The sequence below is a fragment of the Tubulanus polymorphus genome, chromosome 9, assembly GCF_964204645.1.
Source record: "Tubulanus polymorphus chromosome 9, tnTubPoly1.2, whole genome shotgun sequence".
NCBI lineage: Eukaryota > Metazoa > Nemertea > Palaeonemertea > Tubulaniformes > Tubulanidae > Tubulanus > Tubulanus polymorphus.
The window spans coordinates 7,847,145-7,863,119 of record NC_134033.1 but is presented as its reverse complement, the minus strand read 5'-3'; the positions used below and the strand labels follow the sequence as shown (position 1 = coordinate 7,863,119).

At 37.9% G+C, this 15,975-nt stretch overlaps 1 protein-coding gene across 3 annotated transcripts in view; it reads left to right on the top strand.

Annotated features, from left to right (window-relative positions):
• The window catches only part of LOC141911072 (unhealthy ribosome biogenesis protein 2 homolog), a 129,813-nt gene that overhangs the window by 20,466 nt on the left and 93,372 nt on the right, over positions 1–15,975 (top strand). For all 3 annotated transcript variants that reach the window (XM_074802035.1, XM_074802036.1, XM_074802034.1), the window contains 3 exons: positions 2,742–2,872; positions 8,323–8,523; positions 9,570–9,809. In XM_074802035.1, the coding sequence (XP_074658136.1) occupies positions 2,742–2,872; positions 8,323–8,523; positions 9,570–9,809 (572 nt within the window). The remainder of the gene's footprint in view (positions 1–2,741; positions 2,873–8,322; positions 8,524–9,569; positions 9,810–15,975) is intronic.

Here is a 15,975-nt window from a genome sequence, read left to right as displayed (position 1 = left end):
ATAGGATCAGACATGTTAATTTATTGTTCTATTAAACTCGTACGTCCCATGTCGAGATCTCTCACTGCAAAAATAGATCGCCACATTCACAGCAGATATTTGAGTTTCGATTTAGCCTCAGGTATTACGCCATACATTTCAAACAGTTTTATAAAGTCCTCGCGCGACAAAGATTTTTGCCAAGGTTTTCGAGGAGCAACATTATCGTTAGAGACCTCCGGAGGAGGAGTATCAATATCCGGCATAGCATCATCGACGCCTGAAGGAATAATCGCCCCGTCTTCCGATACAAACCAGCGCCCCGCCTCAAAATCGACAGGCACGGCAGAAGCTTGCAACCGAGCAACGACATAACCGGAATATGGTAAGACCGCACCATCCGCGGTCGTTAACTCAAGAAAATCAGCTATTGGCTGCACAGGGACTTCGGGCATGTAGACCTCGACAAACTTCCTCGAAACCGTGGACACTTGTGACCCAATGTCAATTAAAGCATAGCAAGGTACCCCATCGAATGAAACTGTCGAGAGATTGGCTCTAAGATATATTCGTTTGAGGGCTGTTCCCTAATACCGACATGTCACGCTTCTGCCCCTCGAAACGGTCACTTTCTCTTTTGGGTCATATGAGATATTATTACCAGAGAGACCATCATCTCTATTAGAGCGACCATCTCTATCACCCGAACTACCGTTGCCGGCTGACAAAGGCCTGTTATCCATGTTCTTGCTCGGACATGCACGACGGATATGCCCAACACCGCCATAGGAAAAAAACGTCTTCTGCAAAGGTGTGGGCTGCATTGGGCGAAACCCAAAGAAGAAGCTTCTCCGTAGCGCTGCCCTACCTGACTCCTCAAGGTAGGTCTTCGAGGAGGGACCCACTTCCTAGGACGGATCTCCAATTTAGCCTCGATAGCGGCCATTCGCTTCATAACCTGATAAAAGTGCCTTTCCCACGAGTAGGTGGGATCCCCAGAGGGACCAGGTGTGTCTTCAGAAGACACTTGAGAATTCATAAGCTTTTTAGGAGGCACCACAGACTTGAAATATCTCCGTTCCATTTCCCCTTCAATCTTTCTAGCCTCTGTTACAATCTCGTAATAGGTCTCGTTTGAATGAAAGAGAATGCGTGTTCCCATGCGCACCATCTCATTATGGAGACCACGCCAAAACTGACCACGGGTTTCCTGAAACCGACAGCGCCTGCTCCTCCCGGAAAACCACGGACACGAGTAGCTAAATTGCAAGTAGCTAAACTGAGCAACTGACTCGTCTGCCTTCTGCGACATCATATAAAACTGGGCTAAGCCTTCCTCTAATGAAAAGACTTCCCCAAAAACAAGAGTCATCCTCTCTAGAATGGTGGATACATTAATGGTGGATTATTACTAATATAATAATGGGGAAGCTATAAAATGGTGAATGTTTCATTGGACTAGGTACATGTGCAAATTCCAAATGCTCATTGCTTGTGATAATATAATTATTTCACATATCCGCCATAGATGCCAAGGCAGGCTTAGTTCGACAAGCGACTCGACGCCCACCGACGCAACTGGGTTTATCGCGGCAACTAGCGGCCTATGAGAGGCCGCCTGCTTTATCGGTTCGCCATAAGCCGGCTTGCGACGCACAACCTAACGCCTACCGACTCGTCGCAAGCCGTATCCAGCTAGCAGCCCATGTTCTACTCCGGCCTACAGGCAGTTGCTTTTGATAGCTACCGACATAAGCGTGACGTGATGGAACTGAGCACTGGAATTCCAGCCAATCAGTCACCAAATATACAATTTTGACCGATAGTTTGCGTTATTCGTATCTTGTCACAAACTTTTAAATTCGAGTAGTTTCAAATGCAAACCAACCCTTCAGCCGACAGATGGCTGGACGGAATATCTAGAAACGAATTTAGTAGAATTAAGATGTGCGCAGCCCTTTCTATATGATGTCGCTAGCACATTGTATTCATAACAGAATCAGAAAGATAAGGATCTTAAAGAAATATCTTCCAACCCTGAACATTTTTCCAAATAATTTAAAATGACTTAAATATATTCTCAAAATGCTTATCACGTGGCCATCTGAGCCGTTGCAGTTGCCAGTGATTGTAACCAACATAAGCAGGGGAGCAACTTATCGGATCTTGTATCCCGCTAGTCGGCCTCAGTTGCTGGGAATCGGAGTGCAGTCGACATAAGCTGGGGTGCGATGGCGGTAGCTCTCAGTTGTGTAATAAGATTCGGTCGGCGTCGCTTGTCACACACGCCCTTACAGTATTATACTATTATATAGCTTCGTCCGCAAACATAAGATGAGATCTCTAACATATTGGTCTTGGCAAAAAGAGGCGTGAGGTTTGTCATTGGTTTTTAATATGTATGGTCATCAGGGAGCATTGAATATCGTCAGCCAAATAATTTAGTATATTCGTATTGTATTGGTGCCTTGGCGAATTTTGTTACCACAATCAATTGCAAAATTTAACCCTGTTAACCATCTTAAAATTTAAGCATGTTCTTTTTTGTGGTGAGTTTTGAGGTCATTGGTTTCTTCATACATTTTCCAGGGGGCATTAAATATTGAAATTTTCTAATTTAATTGTTGAGCATTTCAAAGCACTATCTAAGTGGGAGTGATGTCCCTGGACCCAGAGTTTTTTTTAGTCTTTTCAGATTGTTAACTTCAAGTTTAAATGAATCAGTAATCATTAAAAAATGGTTTTTCCTTTCTCTTTTCCAGTTAATCGCATGGTTATCAAGTCATCTGTTGTCTCCCATTCTGTTACTATGGAAGCGATTTCAGACTGATACCAAGCATTCAAAGTTGTTGATGACACTCCGTAATACAATATGTGACATTATGTTTGCCAGGTAATAAGTGTTCCATGATATACAAAATGTACTGTTATGCTAAAACTTAAGGAAAATTCTTTTAGCACCTAGATTTTACTGTCTACACGATGGTCCTCAAGACAGAGGCACATCAGAGAATAGTCATTAAAAACCATTTTTAGACAACTTAGGACTCAATGGCAATTATTTTTATGTTCACTTTTTGTCCGTCTGTCCGTCGATGACGGAATCTAGTTATTTTAGGAAGTTTTGAAGATGCTTCAATGGTTATGAATATTTCCAGTCTTGAGATATAGTTGCGTGAACACCCTCAATACCGATTCAAGAAACAATAGTTTTTATTTTATTGTGACATATCAGATGGAATTCTTCCACCCATCTTCAGAGATTTATTTTGAATTGATGGTTACAATAATAAAGGACTGTTGCTAGACGTATCGGCCCCACTCCGCGCGGTTGGGCCACCATGCGGGATTTACGCGAAGCAGCAAACACAAACATGGCCACTCTCTCAATTTTCAATGATAGAAATCGTGTGTGCATTTCAATTATTTCGGCTGTTAGGGTTTTAAGGCACAATATAAGTTGATGATGTGATACGGCGATGTTAATTAATGATAATTCCGCAGTGAAAATAGTCATGAACGGTGCCGATTGAGTGTACAGCTGCCAAAAACACTGAAATGTGCGTAGTTGCGTAACTATTTGCAGTGAATTGCAGACGAAACATGAAGCCTTAACGGCCGTTTAAAAAAAATTATACCAATCGCAATTGTAAAATAAAAATGAGATAGAACCTAAGTTAAAATTCTGGCCATTTCTAAAATGTTATTACTAATTTTTAGTCAGTGCCGAACGTTTAGTTTTCCACCAATAATGAGGGGTGGTAGGTAGTCATGCAATTCAAGTCATCATTTATTACACGTTACTTCCGTGTTGTTGAAAATCTCGCGAGTCCTGGACCAAACCCCATTGAACAATGTGATCTGTGTGCTGGCCACAAATGCACACAGATCACACTACACTACCCATTACACACTCCAGTACCCACAGCTTTCATATATCCATCCAAATATTTAGAGTGTCTTTCTTCCTGGATCATACCAGGAACCTTTCCTGAAGGGATATTGACAGAGGAGAGCACAAAAACAGATAACAGTTTTAACTGTGGAGTAAAATCAGGACTTAATTGACAGTTTTGTTACAGTTAGAAATGAGGACGGATTCTATAATATGTCTTTGTTTACCGGGTGATATGCAAGGATAAAGGATTTTGGTATCCTAAAAGTCGAAATGATGGCTGGTGTCAGTAGGGCTAAATATGGCACTATTGGCAGTTAATGATGTCACATTTATGTCCTTTAACCCTTAACTTGTGGTAGGCAACTGCAATCAACATTCCGACTTATCTCACAATAAAAGTGTCCACACGCAAAGAATTTTATGTCTCACACGCCGCGCAGTGCGTTGAGCCGTAGTTCATAATGCACGGCAACTGGCGATGCTTGAGTATCCTGACACAGAAGTAATTTCTCATTTTGATATTTTGAAGAATTTTGACAATTGAAAGCCCCGTAAATTTGATATTTTGGGGCTTTTCATGAAAATTCAAGACATAAAGACTATAATAAGAAGCATAAATATAGCTGCAAAGCAGCGACAACGGGTTTCTGCCTTGCTGGTTTAAATGTCGCACTGGGAAGCGCACAAAGATTTCACCAAATCATTCTTATCAGTTTACATATGACTATTTTGAAGGAGCGCGTATCCTGGACACATATCCTGGATATTTGGATCCAAGGGCTACCATGTAAAAAGTGCTGATGTACCTTGTTTGGTGCTTTCATAGTTCCGTTGGGAGTTGCATGAAATAATCGTTCCCGACGTTTCAATCTCACCCTAGAGATAGAGATCATTGTCATGTGTTCACCACGTTTGAGTGTGGTTGTCATTCTATAATCGTACCCGTTGGCATGGCACTTATGTGTATATGTACGTATACCATGTTTTTGATTTGATCCAGCTCATATATATTACTGTTTCAATAATGATAGATATCACAGATTTATCATATATATTTGATTTGATTATTTTTAAATATCATAGATGTATTATATATATTTGATTCAGTAATAAATATCATAGATGGATTATATATATTTGATTCAGTAATAAATATCGCAGATGTATAATATATATTGTCAGCCTCATACATCTCTAATCCAAATTAATTCATATTTAGTATAATATTTTTGACAATATATGCACTCAATGATTTAATGGTGAGCCACAGGGCCATTGGACCTTTATTTCAATTTCTTACTCAATTCCATATTTTATACTAAATAATATTTTCAATCACTTTTTCCAGTTGGAATGCTGAAATCATTCTCATTCATTTATTTAAGAAAGGAATTAAAAGATTTATAAGTAATTTGAAATATCTTATTTTGAATATCTAGAGTTGAATTATTATTTTTGAGTTATGATATTTTGATTTAAGATGATGTGATTTATTGCTTCAAGTATAATATTTTCCACAATTACATAACGCTTATGAATATAATAAAATTTTTAATTGTAAAATATTTTTCTAATTTATGTAAATCCATATCTTTGAAATGTAGTTTTTTGAAATGCTTTGAAATCTTTTCTTTCATTTATTTAGTAATTTCTTTTTAATCAAAATTGATATTTTCATCAACTCGTTAATTAATCGTTAGTTTTTAATTCTCCATTTATTTAACCTATTTTCTTATTTGAAATCTATATAATTGATTTTCATATATATGATATTCATATGATATTCATATAAATAATGTTCATTTATATGAAATTATTAGAGTAATAGTATATGTTGTTTCATATCAGAGGTTGAGAGGGCGAGTGAGCTTGACCTCTGGTATGAAAAGACATATAACCTATTACCTTGGCCCATGGGCAATTATTATATATAGAAAATTTCAAATGTGACTTCTTCTTGTGTATCATAACATCTAGGAATGGCATTTTTGTTTCACTTTCCTATTCATATGTAAAATTTCAAGGACGCTTAGAGTTGAGAAAGTTTAGAAAACAATCAACGTTGAAAGAATCAGACACTAGACAGAGGATAACTTTTCTTCTTGAATCAGTTGTAACTATTGTTTCTTGAATCTGTATGTAACACTCAATGGATTTTCCTGATCTTTGGTTGATACATGCCTTTACCTTAGATACATCTGTCCAAAAACTGGTCTAATCAGAATCAAGATGGCTGACTGGTAGCATTGTTGTTCGCCAAAATCTGCACTTTTTAGAAATTTGTGGAGTTTTCAATGGAAATTTTGATGACGCTTTGATCAATTATCTCACTCCTTCACATACATTTGTATCCAAACTAGGCCACACAACGAGGCACATATTCATAGGATGCACACTTGACTTCAAACATACGTAGCACATTCATTGGCAGTGGGTCGATCGGTAGCTGTTTTTTGTTGAAAAAATAAAATTCATTTCAATGAATCCCAGGAAAAGTTTTCACTTGGTGCCTTTGAAGGCTGGGTTGTCGGGAAACGGCAAATGGACCATTATTTTGGGATGGCCTAAGTCTTTTTAGTCTCAGCTGACCTTGCAAAGGGTATTGTGGGGTATTGTGGCCTATATCCGTCTGTATGTCTGTCCATCTGGACTAGTTGTTCCTAATCTACTGGATGTATTGAGAAAGATAATGATGATATACCAATTAAGTTAAAATCATGGCCATTTCTAAAATTATATTACTAATTTGCAGTCAGTTCAGAATGTTTGGTTTTGGAAAAATAATGAGGGTGGTAGGTAGTCATCAATTCAAATCATGATTTACCACATGTTACTTCCGTGTTGTTGAAAATCTCATGGCGCAACATTGAAACTGGCAATAAATGCCAAATATCATGCATATTTTTTGTACATATGCATAATTTCTCCGCTATAAAGTGCTGATAAACAATTGCATGTTTACGATCAGTATGTTTGGCCGCGATGGTTGCCTGGGAAGCGATTTTTTTAACAAGAGAGTTTCCGCCATCTTGTTTGCAGTGCGCGTGCTCCCCATTCTGTTTGTAAACACAATCCACATGTGTGCACTACATTCACAGTATCAGCGTTCACAGCTCTCAACCTACAAACAAAACAATGTCAAATAGCCTACCGGAACCCGCCTGCAACCTGGGCACCTTTTCTACGATTTTTCGTCTACATAATTAAATCAATTTCTGACACTGTTTTCACATTTTCTATTCATGTATCTAGTGTATCAATGTGTTTATTAGCATACCGGGGACTGCCAGTGGTTAAGATGGATCTTTAGACATATGAAACGTTTTGAAATATTGATATTTTGCCACGTATGTCATTCATATATTTCTCATAAACTTTTGAAGATTTAATTAAAGAAATAGTCTTTAAGCTTTCAAATGATTGCACTTGCGATCGGCTGCCTCGCTCGTGCTTGAAATGGTAAATTAGTATCTCGTACGATGATCAGTGATCGAAGATAAAAGATGAAATCTTAATCATTCAATACTTTCTAAGAAATGCATTGGAAAATGTAGTTTGGAAATAGAGTGAATTTTTTATATTTTACAGGTTGCCTCTCTGGCCAAAAATGCACACAGATCACACTACACTACCCATTCAACACCCAACTACCCACAGCTTTGATATAACCATCCTATTATCTAGTGCGTTTCTCCCTGGGTGCAATTTGTTGAGTAGAGTATCTCACACATAAAGTGTATGATATATACATAAAAAGTGTATGGTATATTGGTCAAAAAGCTTATTGATTTTGGTGATATCAGGGTATCTGGGAGGATGTTTTCCTTTTTTTGGGTAAAACATGCATTTTCCCCCAGCCAAAAGTCCCCAGATCCTGAGAAATTCCTCTGAGGAATTGGAAAGAGAAATTGATAATTAGTTCTCTAGGGACTTTGTTATATTCTTATTAGCTCATTTCAAAATTAGTTGATGAAATTTTCTGATAAGGACCCAGTTTCTAAATTTTGAAAGAGACTAAATCTGTTTGTGTGGGAAACAGGTCTGTTTTTAATTGTTTTTAATTGTATGCTGTGGTATGAAAAATAATTTGTCATCAAGCTGATTAATTGAAATTGTTTTCTAATTTCATAGCATTTCCATATTGTTTAAAAATTAATGTATAAGCTAACTGATTCATATCTTAAAATTTGCTTGTGTTGCTTGCGGAGTATCGGTTTTAATGGTTTTAATCGGTTTTAATGGTCTGAGAATTTAGTCCAAGAACCAGTGATAACTATCTGTAGTCAATTTAATTACAAGTGTGTGAACTTGCACCTGATTCGGTATGTTGTTAATTTGGCACTTTTCAGGTACAGACCCATTTAGAACGATCTAACTAGTGATAGTGTGAACACGGCTCATGTGTGACTCTTCTAAAACTTCTATGTTTGTTTATTTTTTTTCAGCGAAGGTCATAAACACATGATTCATCACTTCGACGTCCACGTTCAGAAAACTAAACAAAAGGAAAACGACCCTAAATGTTTTGTGTTGTTTCATAAGACTATCACAACTCTGTGGTCGTCGCCTCCTGAATATGATCACAATTTAGCTATGGTTGAGTTTATTCCGTGGTTCTATAAACAATTCATTCTCAAATCCCATGGGTAGGTTTTCACTCAATTTCAGTTACTTAGTCAACCAGATGCACGTGGACGTGTTTTCACAAAATGAAAGACAGTTTCACAAACATTTAACGTTACCGGCACACTGTAACTGTTTTCTAGTGCTGTACCATGCGCAACAAAAAATAGTGTAATTCAATTAATGGCCAGTATTTCCAGCATTTTGTGTATTGATGTCTTAGTTGATATTGAAATGAACAACTTGGTAGATGTGAATCTAGTACATTATCCTTTATTTCAATTCTTCTTAGACTTAAGAAAACAAAATCTTTTCGAGTGTCGTGTACCAGCTCTGACTCGCCCTAAAACATTGTGTGAAATTGACCTAACCCATTGCACTCAGGAATTGCTTTATGTAGTGTCAATTACTCCTCAGAAAATTCAAGGTAAAATCCAAGTTTATCACGATACTGAATAGCTCATTCGCTGTTTATTTCATGCATTACGAGTGCTAATGGGTTAAATCATGTGAGGTCACAAAGGCGAGTTGCAAGATGCTGGAACTTACGAAAAAAATCTCATAGCATCTGTCCCTATCAGTACTCTGGCCTTTGTGGATTGATGGCAGCGGTTGGGTAGCTAATCGATTAAACCCACTATGCAGATATGGAGCAAGCGCAAACCTCTCTTCCATGGCTAACTGAAGTAACAATTCACATCTGACAGTCATTTGGCGAACAATGCATGTGACGTTTTTTATACATAATCTTTTAGTCCCATTTGAATAGGTACCGATCAATGCTAATGTGGCAATCGAGGATTCCACTTATGGCAAGCAGGGGTTCTTCGGGTGTTGCTAGTGGTTACTAGGTTAAAATTTATTGGATTTATTGGAACACGTAGGCAAATTATTAATGAAAATACAACAAGCAAAGAATAAAAAAATGAATTTCGTATAGATTGGCTGGGTCCTGTGATTATGTATTGATTCAGTAGCCTAATAATGTATCTCAAAGTTAATTGAGTTCCTAGCAGATATGCTACGAAGATATGGTAGAGATGATCTGTTGTGTTTTTCATCCTTTCAGGTCAAATTTTGACATGCTGCGATATTTGATGATTATAATTGGAGTTGATTTTGATAATGACTCGACTGATTTCTGCTTGGTAGATGGCAACAGTGTCATTGTTATTGAACGTCTGCTGGCAGTTGTTGTCAAACAAGAAGTCTATGATGTTGCCAGTGACAATGAAAACGGAAAAGAAATGAAAAATTGGTTTGAAAAACTGGTTAATTTTCTGTTAAACTTGAAGACAGAAGAGACCATGTAAGTTGAGTGTAATTAGATTTTGGCCAGTTGAATTGTTTAAGTTTTACCCACAATTTAATTTGATACTCATAATGGGAAGTTCATCGTAAAGTAATGGAAATATAAATAAATAAAAATTATTCAATTAGGTTTAGGCTTAGGGTCTAGAAGGTCCAGAGGGTTAGGTATAGGGTCCCTTTTCAGCTAGGGATAGGGTTAGGGTTAGTTTGAGTGTGGTATGTAGTTATGCACCCGTCAATAGATTGGATGAACCCCCCAGCTCATCCACTCGATTTTACATAAGGTAGTTTGGGTGATCCACTCGATCACATATCTATTTCACAGTCCTAAGCTACCCCTGTCCATTCACCTCCATTCAATGTGTTTCCTTCAAGATAATCATTGCTAAAGTCTATCCCAGTAGTTATGACCATGGTGCATCAAAGAGTTGTTACACTAACATATCTGGACGGGATTTACGCGAAGCAGCAAACACAAATATGGCCACTCTCAATTTTCAATGATAGAAATCGTGTGTGCATTTCAATTATTTCGGCTGTTAGGGTTTTAAGGCACAATATAAGTTGATGATGTGATATGGCGATGTTAATTAATGATAATTCCGCAGTGAAGCTAGTCACGAACGGTGCCGATTGAGTGTACAGCTGCTAAAAACACTGAAATGTGCGTAGTTGCGTAACTATTTGCAGTGAATTGCAGACGAATCATGAAGCCTTAACGGCCGTTTAAAAAAAAATTATACCAATCGCAATTGTAAAATAAAAATGAGATAGAACCTAAGTTAAAATTCTGGCCATTTCTAAAATGTTATTACTAATTTTTAGTCAGTGCCGAACGTTTAGTTTTCCAACAATAATGAGGGGTGGTAGGTAGTCATGCAATTCAAGTCATCATTTATTACACGTTACTTCCGTGTTGTTGAAAATCTCGCGAGTCCTGGACCAAACCCCATTGAACAATGTGATCTGTGTGCTGGCTACAAATGCACACAGATCACACTACACTACCCATTACACACTCCAGTACCCACAGCTTTCATATATCCATCCAAATATTTAGAGTGTCTTTCTTCCTGGATCCCTGTGGTGTCTTTCACTCAGCCTTACGAGTAATAGAGGTCAAGCGACTACTGCATTCAAGAGTGAATAATATACCATCAACTGGCCATTCATTAAAGGATATAGCAAACCGATTTTTAGTGGTGCACTTGAGCTTTGCTCACCAATGCTTCAATTTTTTGAAATCAATAGAAATAGTGATCATTTGCATTCGTATATTGCATTATTTCCTAAAGGATGGGATATATCAAGCAACAGTGCTAAGGGATATATGTTTATGTATTCACTGTTACCGGTGTGCATCGTGTCAATATCGTGCCTCCAATGATACGCGACCTAGTTTAAGTGTTCTAGGAAACCAGGTAATTAACAGCTGGCTACATGCCAACAAACTGCCAAGCATCCGATTTCTCAACTTATTACATGTATACGCTGTTTAAAATTAATCATGTGCATGATTGATTTAAGGCTTTAATGATTCTGATAGATTACGCATATAGCAAAGGACAACAAATTTTTTGTAGGGTGATAAAAGTTTCAGTATGGCAGTTTAGCCTTACACAGCAAGGTGACCTGCCCTCTGAAAACACTGCTCGTGGTATGCATATTTTCGCTCAATTTCAGTTGGTTGGGTACTCCATTGCATGTACTTTTTGTGGTTCTGCCCATTCAACATAGAAACGATTATATGAATCTTGGGTACATCGATATCACGAGGATGTCGAGTTCATAGAATAACAATTGAGTAGATGAGCTCGGAGGTTCATTCAATTGATTGATGGGTGCATTATCACTGTGATCACTGTCAGTCAGCCTTCATCAGCAAAAACTCTCGTTGCTTTTAAATACATTAGTTCAGGGGCTTCACGTATACTGCTTGATATGCTGTTTGTCGCTGGAATGTGCATGTGCCACATTGTAATTAGTCATTAGCTTTCGAAATATGTTGATTGTTCTTAGGTTATTTGATTTGTCCTTACCACCCTAGGTGATCACAAATTTATCTGGGTAGATTACCAGTAAGTTACCTTGGCCACTAGCTTACAAGGAAATGCATCAGTTTCTATTGAAATGAAATCAAGTTGCTAGACTGGAAGAAAGCATTGGTTATACCAGTTTTTCGAAAAAAGGAGACAGGCAGTGCTTCATCTAGCCAAATATAGAAGGGCGGTCCGCCCCGCCCCCGAAAATAGCCGCTCTTGTGCCCTTCAGATGTGTCCCATGCTCGCCCTTGTGCCCTCATCACTTGCCGTAGGTCTGCCATCCTGCCCTTGTCAAACACGAGTAATGAGTCAGGACTTTCAAAATAAGCCGACGCATCCGACTGTTAGTAGGTTTCCTGCGACGGCTATGAAATATCTCGTATGATATCAATGATAGTAGCTCATGTGATCAGTGGTTATATTCAAATGTTCTGCAGTCGGTGTGCATCATGTAAAAACGTGCCTCAGACGCGTGGCCTAGTTTAAGTTTCCAGGAAATTGGCTGACTTCCAAACTACTGCCAATCATTCTAGCGACTGCCGTTGTAAAGCTGGTAGTGTATATTCGATGGATCGTTTTGAACACATCGTGATGCTCTGGATATTTTTATCTAGACTATTAGAAAAATTTTTTATATACAAGGTGAAAAACTTTGTTCGGTGAACTCACAGAGAGACTCGCACAAACAATTAGTTTGAGTAGCCTAATAGCAATAATGTGTTCTTAAGCTGACTGCTTACCAATTATCAACAGTTACTTGCCAATCACTAACACTATCAATTTAAATCAAATAATTTGATATTTCTAAGATTAAAAATATGCAATTTCATGTAGGCCTATACACTATTGCTGGCTCTTTTTCGCTGTATTTGCTATTGAGATTGCTTTTTTCTGCAATTCTTTTGTCTGCAACTGGTTTTCCAAATCATTTTGAAAGCCCTATCTAGATTAACTTTTGTTCATTGACAGGCATAGGTGTAAGGATGTACTGTGGTCAAGTGTGTCACTCATGGCATAATCAGATTTAAACATAGTTTCTAGTCCTCAATCGTAGTAAGGGGTACCTCGATTCTATGCAATAGGGAACATTGCAGTTTGCCCTTAAAACAGACGCGAGTGCGTTATTATGTGCCCTTGCTCCGATGGAATCACGCACAAAAATGCCCTTATTTGAAATCAGCACCCTGCCCTTTTTTAATGCTTGATGAAGCACTGGACAGGTGCCAGTATCCTTAACGTGCGTGTGTTGCAAACTGATGTCCAGCACAGATTCAGAAAAGGGCAATCCTGTGAGGCACAATTGCTGATCATTACAGACAAATTGATGGGATCCTTTAAGAAGAAGGAACAAGTAGACGTGATGGTATTGCTTCTCATCAAGGTATTTGATACTGTGCCACATTTTCAACTCCTGGATCGGATGAAACTGAAACACTATGACATCAACAACCTAGTTTTTTCATGGATTAACCCTTTACTTGCCATCGGCAAGGGGGAACTGGGGAACTGCCGTAGGCAACTGTAGTTGATAGCCAGACCTATTTCGCATTTAAAGTGTTTCTATGTCACATGCGCCTTGCAGTGCGTTGAGCCATAGTTCCGCCGATGAAGATACGTGAGAATCCCAGGGTTCAAAGCGGTCATGGATTTCCTGGAAAGTCATGGATTCAAAAATTGTCAAATCCAGGCCTGGAAAGTCATTGAATTGCCCCTAAATGTCCCTAGGTCATGGAAAGGTCATGGAATTGCATTTCCATAAACCCTGTGCATAGGATACAGAACCCTGACACATGTTTAAAGGCCTATATCCAACAACATGCATCATTGTGTATTCCAGACTGGGACCCACTTAATTGATGAATAATACATATCCTAAGCCCTGGGGACCTAAGTTACTATAAATTGCACTCTGAATGCATTGACCATTGAAGTATACCATTGAAGAGGTGTGTTAATTATGATGGCTCATTCCTCAATTCAATCTACTATTGTAAAGGCTTGCAGTCTAAATAATGTTAGTCTTGATAATTGCTTGAATTGTAATGAAATTGGTAATTAGCAGTTAAATTAGTAGCGTTTCAGTGTTCAGACTCTACTTATGCCTACCTATAACATATATAACTGTGATTAATTTCTAAATGACATAAACTGGGTCTGTTAGAACAATGCATTTCACATGGTTAATTTATTAAATATTTCATTCAAAATTGTTTCCTAATTATTAATTTTACAATAGCTCTGAAACTAAATAATAGGCCTAGCAAAACTGGGCCTTTCATTAGATATGTATTGCATCTGCATGAGGAAACATCCATCAGAGTTCAGTCCTTAAAGAAATATTCAGTATGCCCGGAAAGTGTAGATTTAAAGATTCCTGGCTTAATCATGAGGATTATAGTCCTTGGATAGGAAAAACAAAATCAGAATATGAAGCCAGATGTATGAAATGTCTTCGGAACTTCAGCATCGCAAATATGGGAGAGGCTGCTTTGAAAAGTCACATTAAAAGTAAACTCCATGTGTCATGGATGACCTTGGCGAATTCAACAAGAGGTATTCCTAACATGTTTTCGAGTAATACAACAAGCAGTATTTTGATAGCAAGTAATCGTCAAACATCAAGGTAAGTTAATCATTAATATACAGAATTGTTAATATTTTACAATTGAATTTATTACAACTATGTTAGTTATTACAATTATTATTTTTATTTTGCAGGCCAATAATGGACTCATATATTGCAAAAGATACTGTCCTGAAATCCGAGATAATTTATGCTTTGAATATGATAAACAATCACCACAGTTACAATTCCTGTTCTGGAATGAATGACATACTTAAGGCATGCTTTCCAGACAGTCAAATAGCCGAGATGTTTTCGCTTAGTCAACAGAAAGCAGCATATCTAGTTCGTTTTGGTATTATGCCACATGTAAAGGATCTAATGAGACGGAAAATCAAAGACCAACAATACGTGTTACTATTCGACGAATCATTGAATCAGCGTACGCAAACTAAACAGTTGGATGTGTTAATTAGGTTCTGGGACCATGATGTAGTAAGGTCTTCGTATTACGGTTCAGACTTCATTGGACGAGCGACTGCAGACGATATGCTGCATTCATTTATGGACACATTTGGAGATCTCAATTACTCCAATCTTTATCAACTGTCCATGGATGGTCCAAATGTGAATTGGAAATTTTATGAATTGTTGCAACAAGAAATTTCAAGTATGTGTAATACTCGAAAGTCTATTCTGAACATAGGCAGCTGTGGCTTACATGTCATGCATAATGCCTTCAAAGCCGGCGACCATGCTACTGACTGGGATTTGGAGTCACTTCTTATCAACCTGCGTTATTTGTTCAAAGATGCTCCTGTCAGAAGAGAAATGTTTACTGAGGTCACTGGTAGTCAGAAGTTTCCATATAAATTTTGCTCTACTAGGTAAGTGAATTGGATTTTAGTTGTTATTAAAATACATGTACTTAATTAGGCAATCCAAATTACCCTGGTTATCAATTATTGTTTTATCTCCTTGCCGTATGTTAGCAGTTAAACTCAACATTTCTATTTTTGTTTTAGATGGCTGGATAACCTGCCAGCTGCAGAACGTGCGATTGAACTATGGCCGTATATCATAAAATTCGTGGAGCACGTTCAAACTTTGAAAAAGGCTAACATACCGACATCGAAACCATATTTATACATAAAAGACTTAGCGTCATCTGATATGGTATTGCCGAGACTGCATGCGTATGTATCTATTGCAAAAACAGTTACACCGTTCTTAACCATCTACCAGACGGACAGGCCAATGCTGCCATTTTTGGCGGAAGACATACATAATGTTCTCCGATTACTGATGAAGCGATTCATCAAAAGTGATATAATTCGGGAAGCAGATACTCTCACTAAGTTGATCAAGATAGATACAAAAAAGGAATCGAATTATTGCGTTCATTCTAAAATCGACATCGGATTTATCGCGGAGGCAAAAGTTAAGGAACTTATTGCAGTTGGAAAAGCAAGTCAGCGCCAGTTTCTCGATCTGAGAATGAACACTCGAAAATTTCTTATCAGTTTAGTGGATAAAATAATAGCCAAAGCGCCGATCTA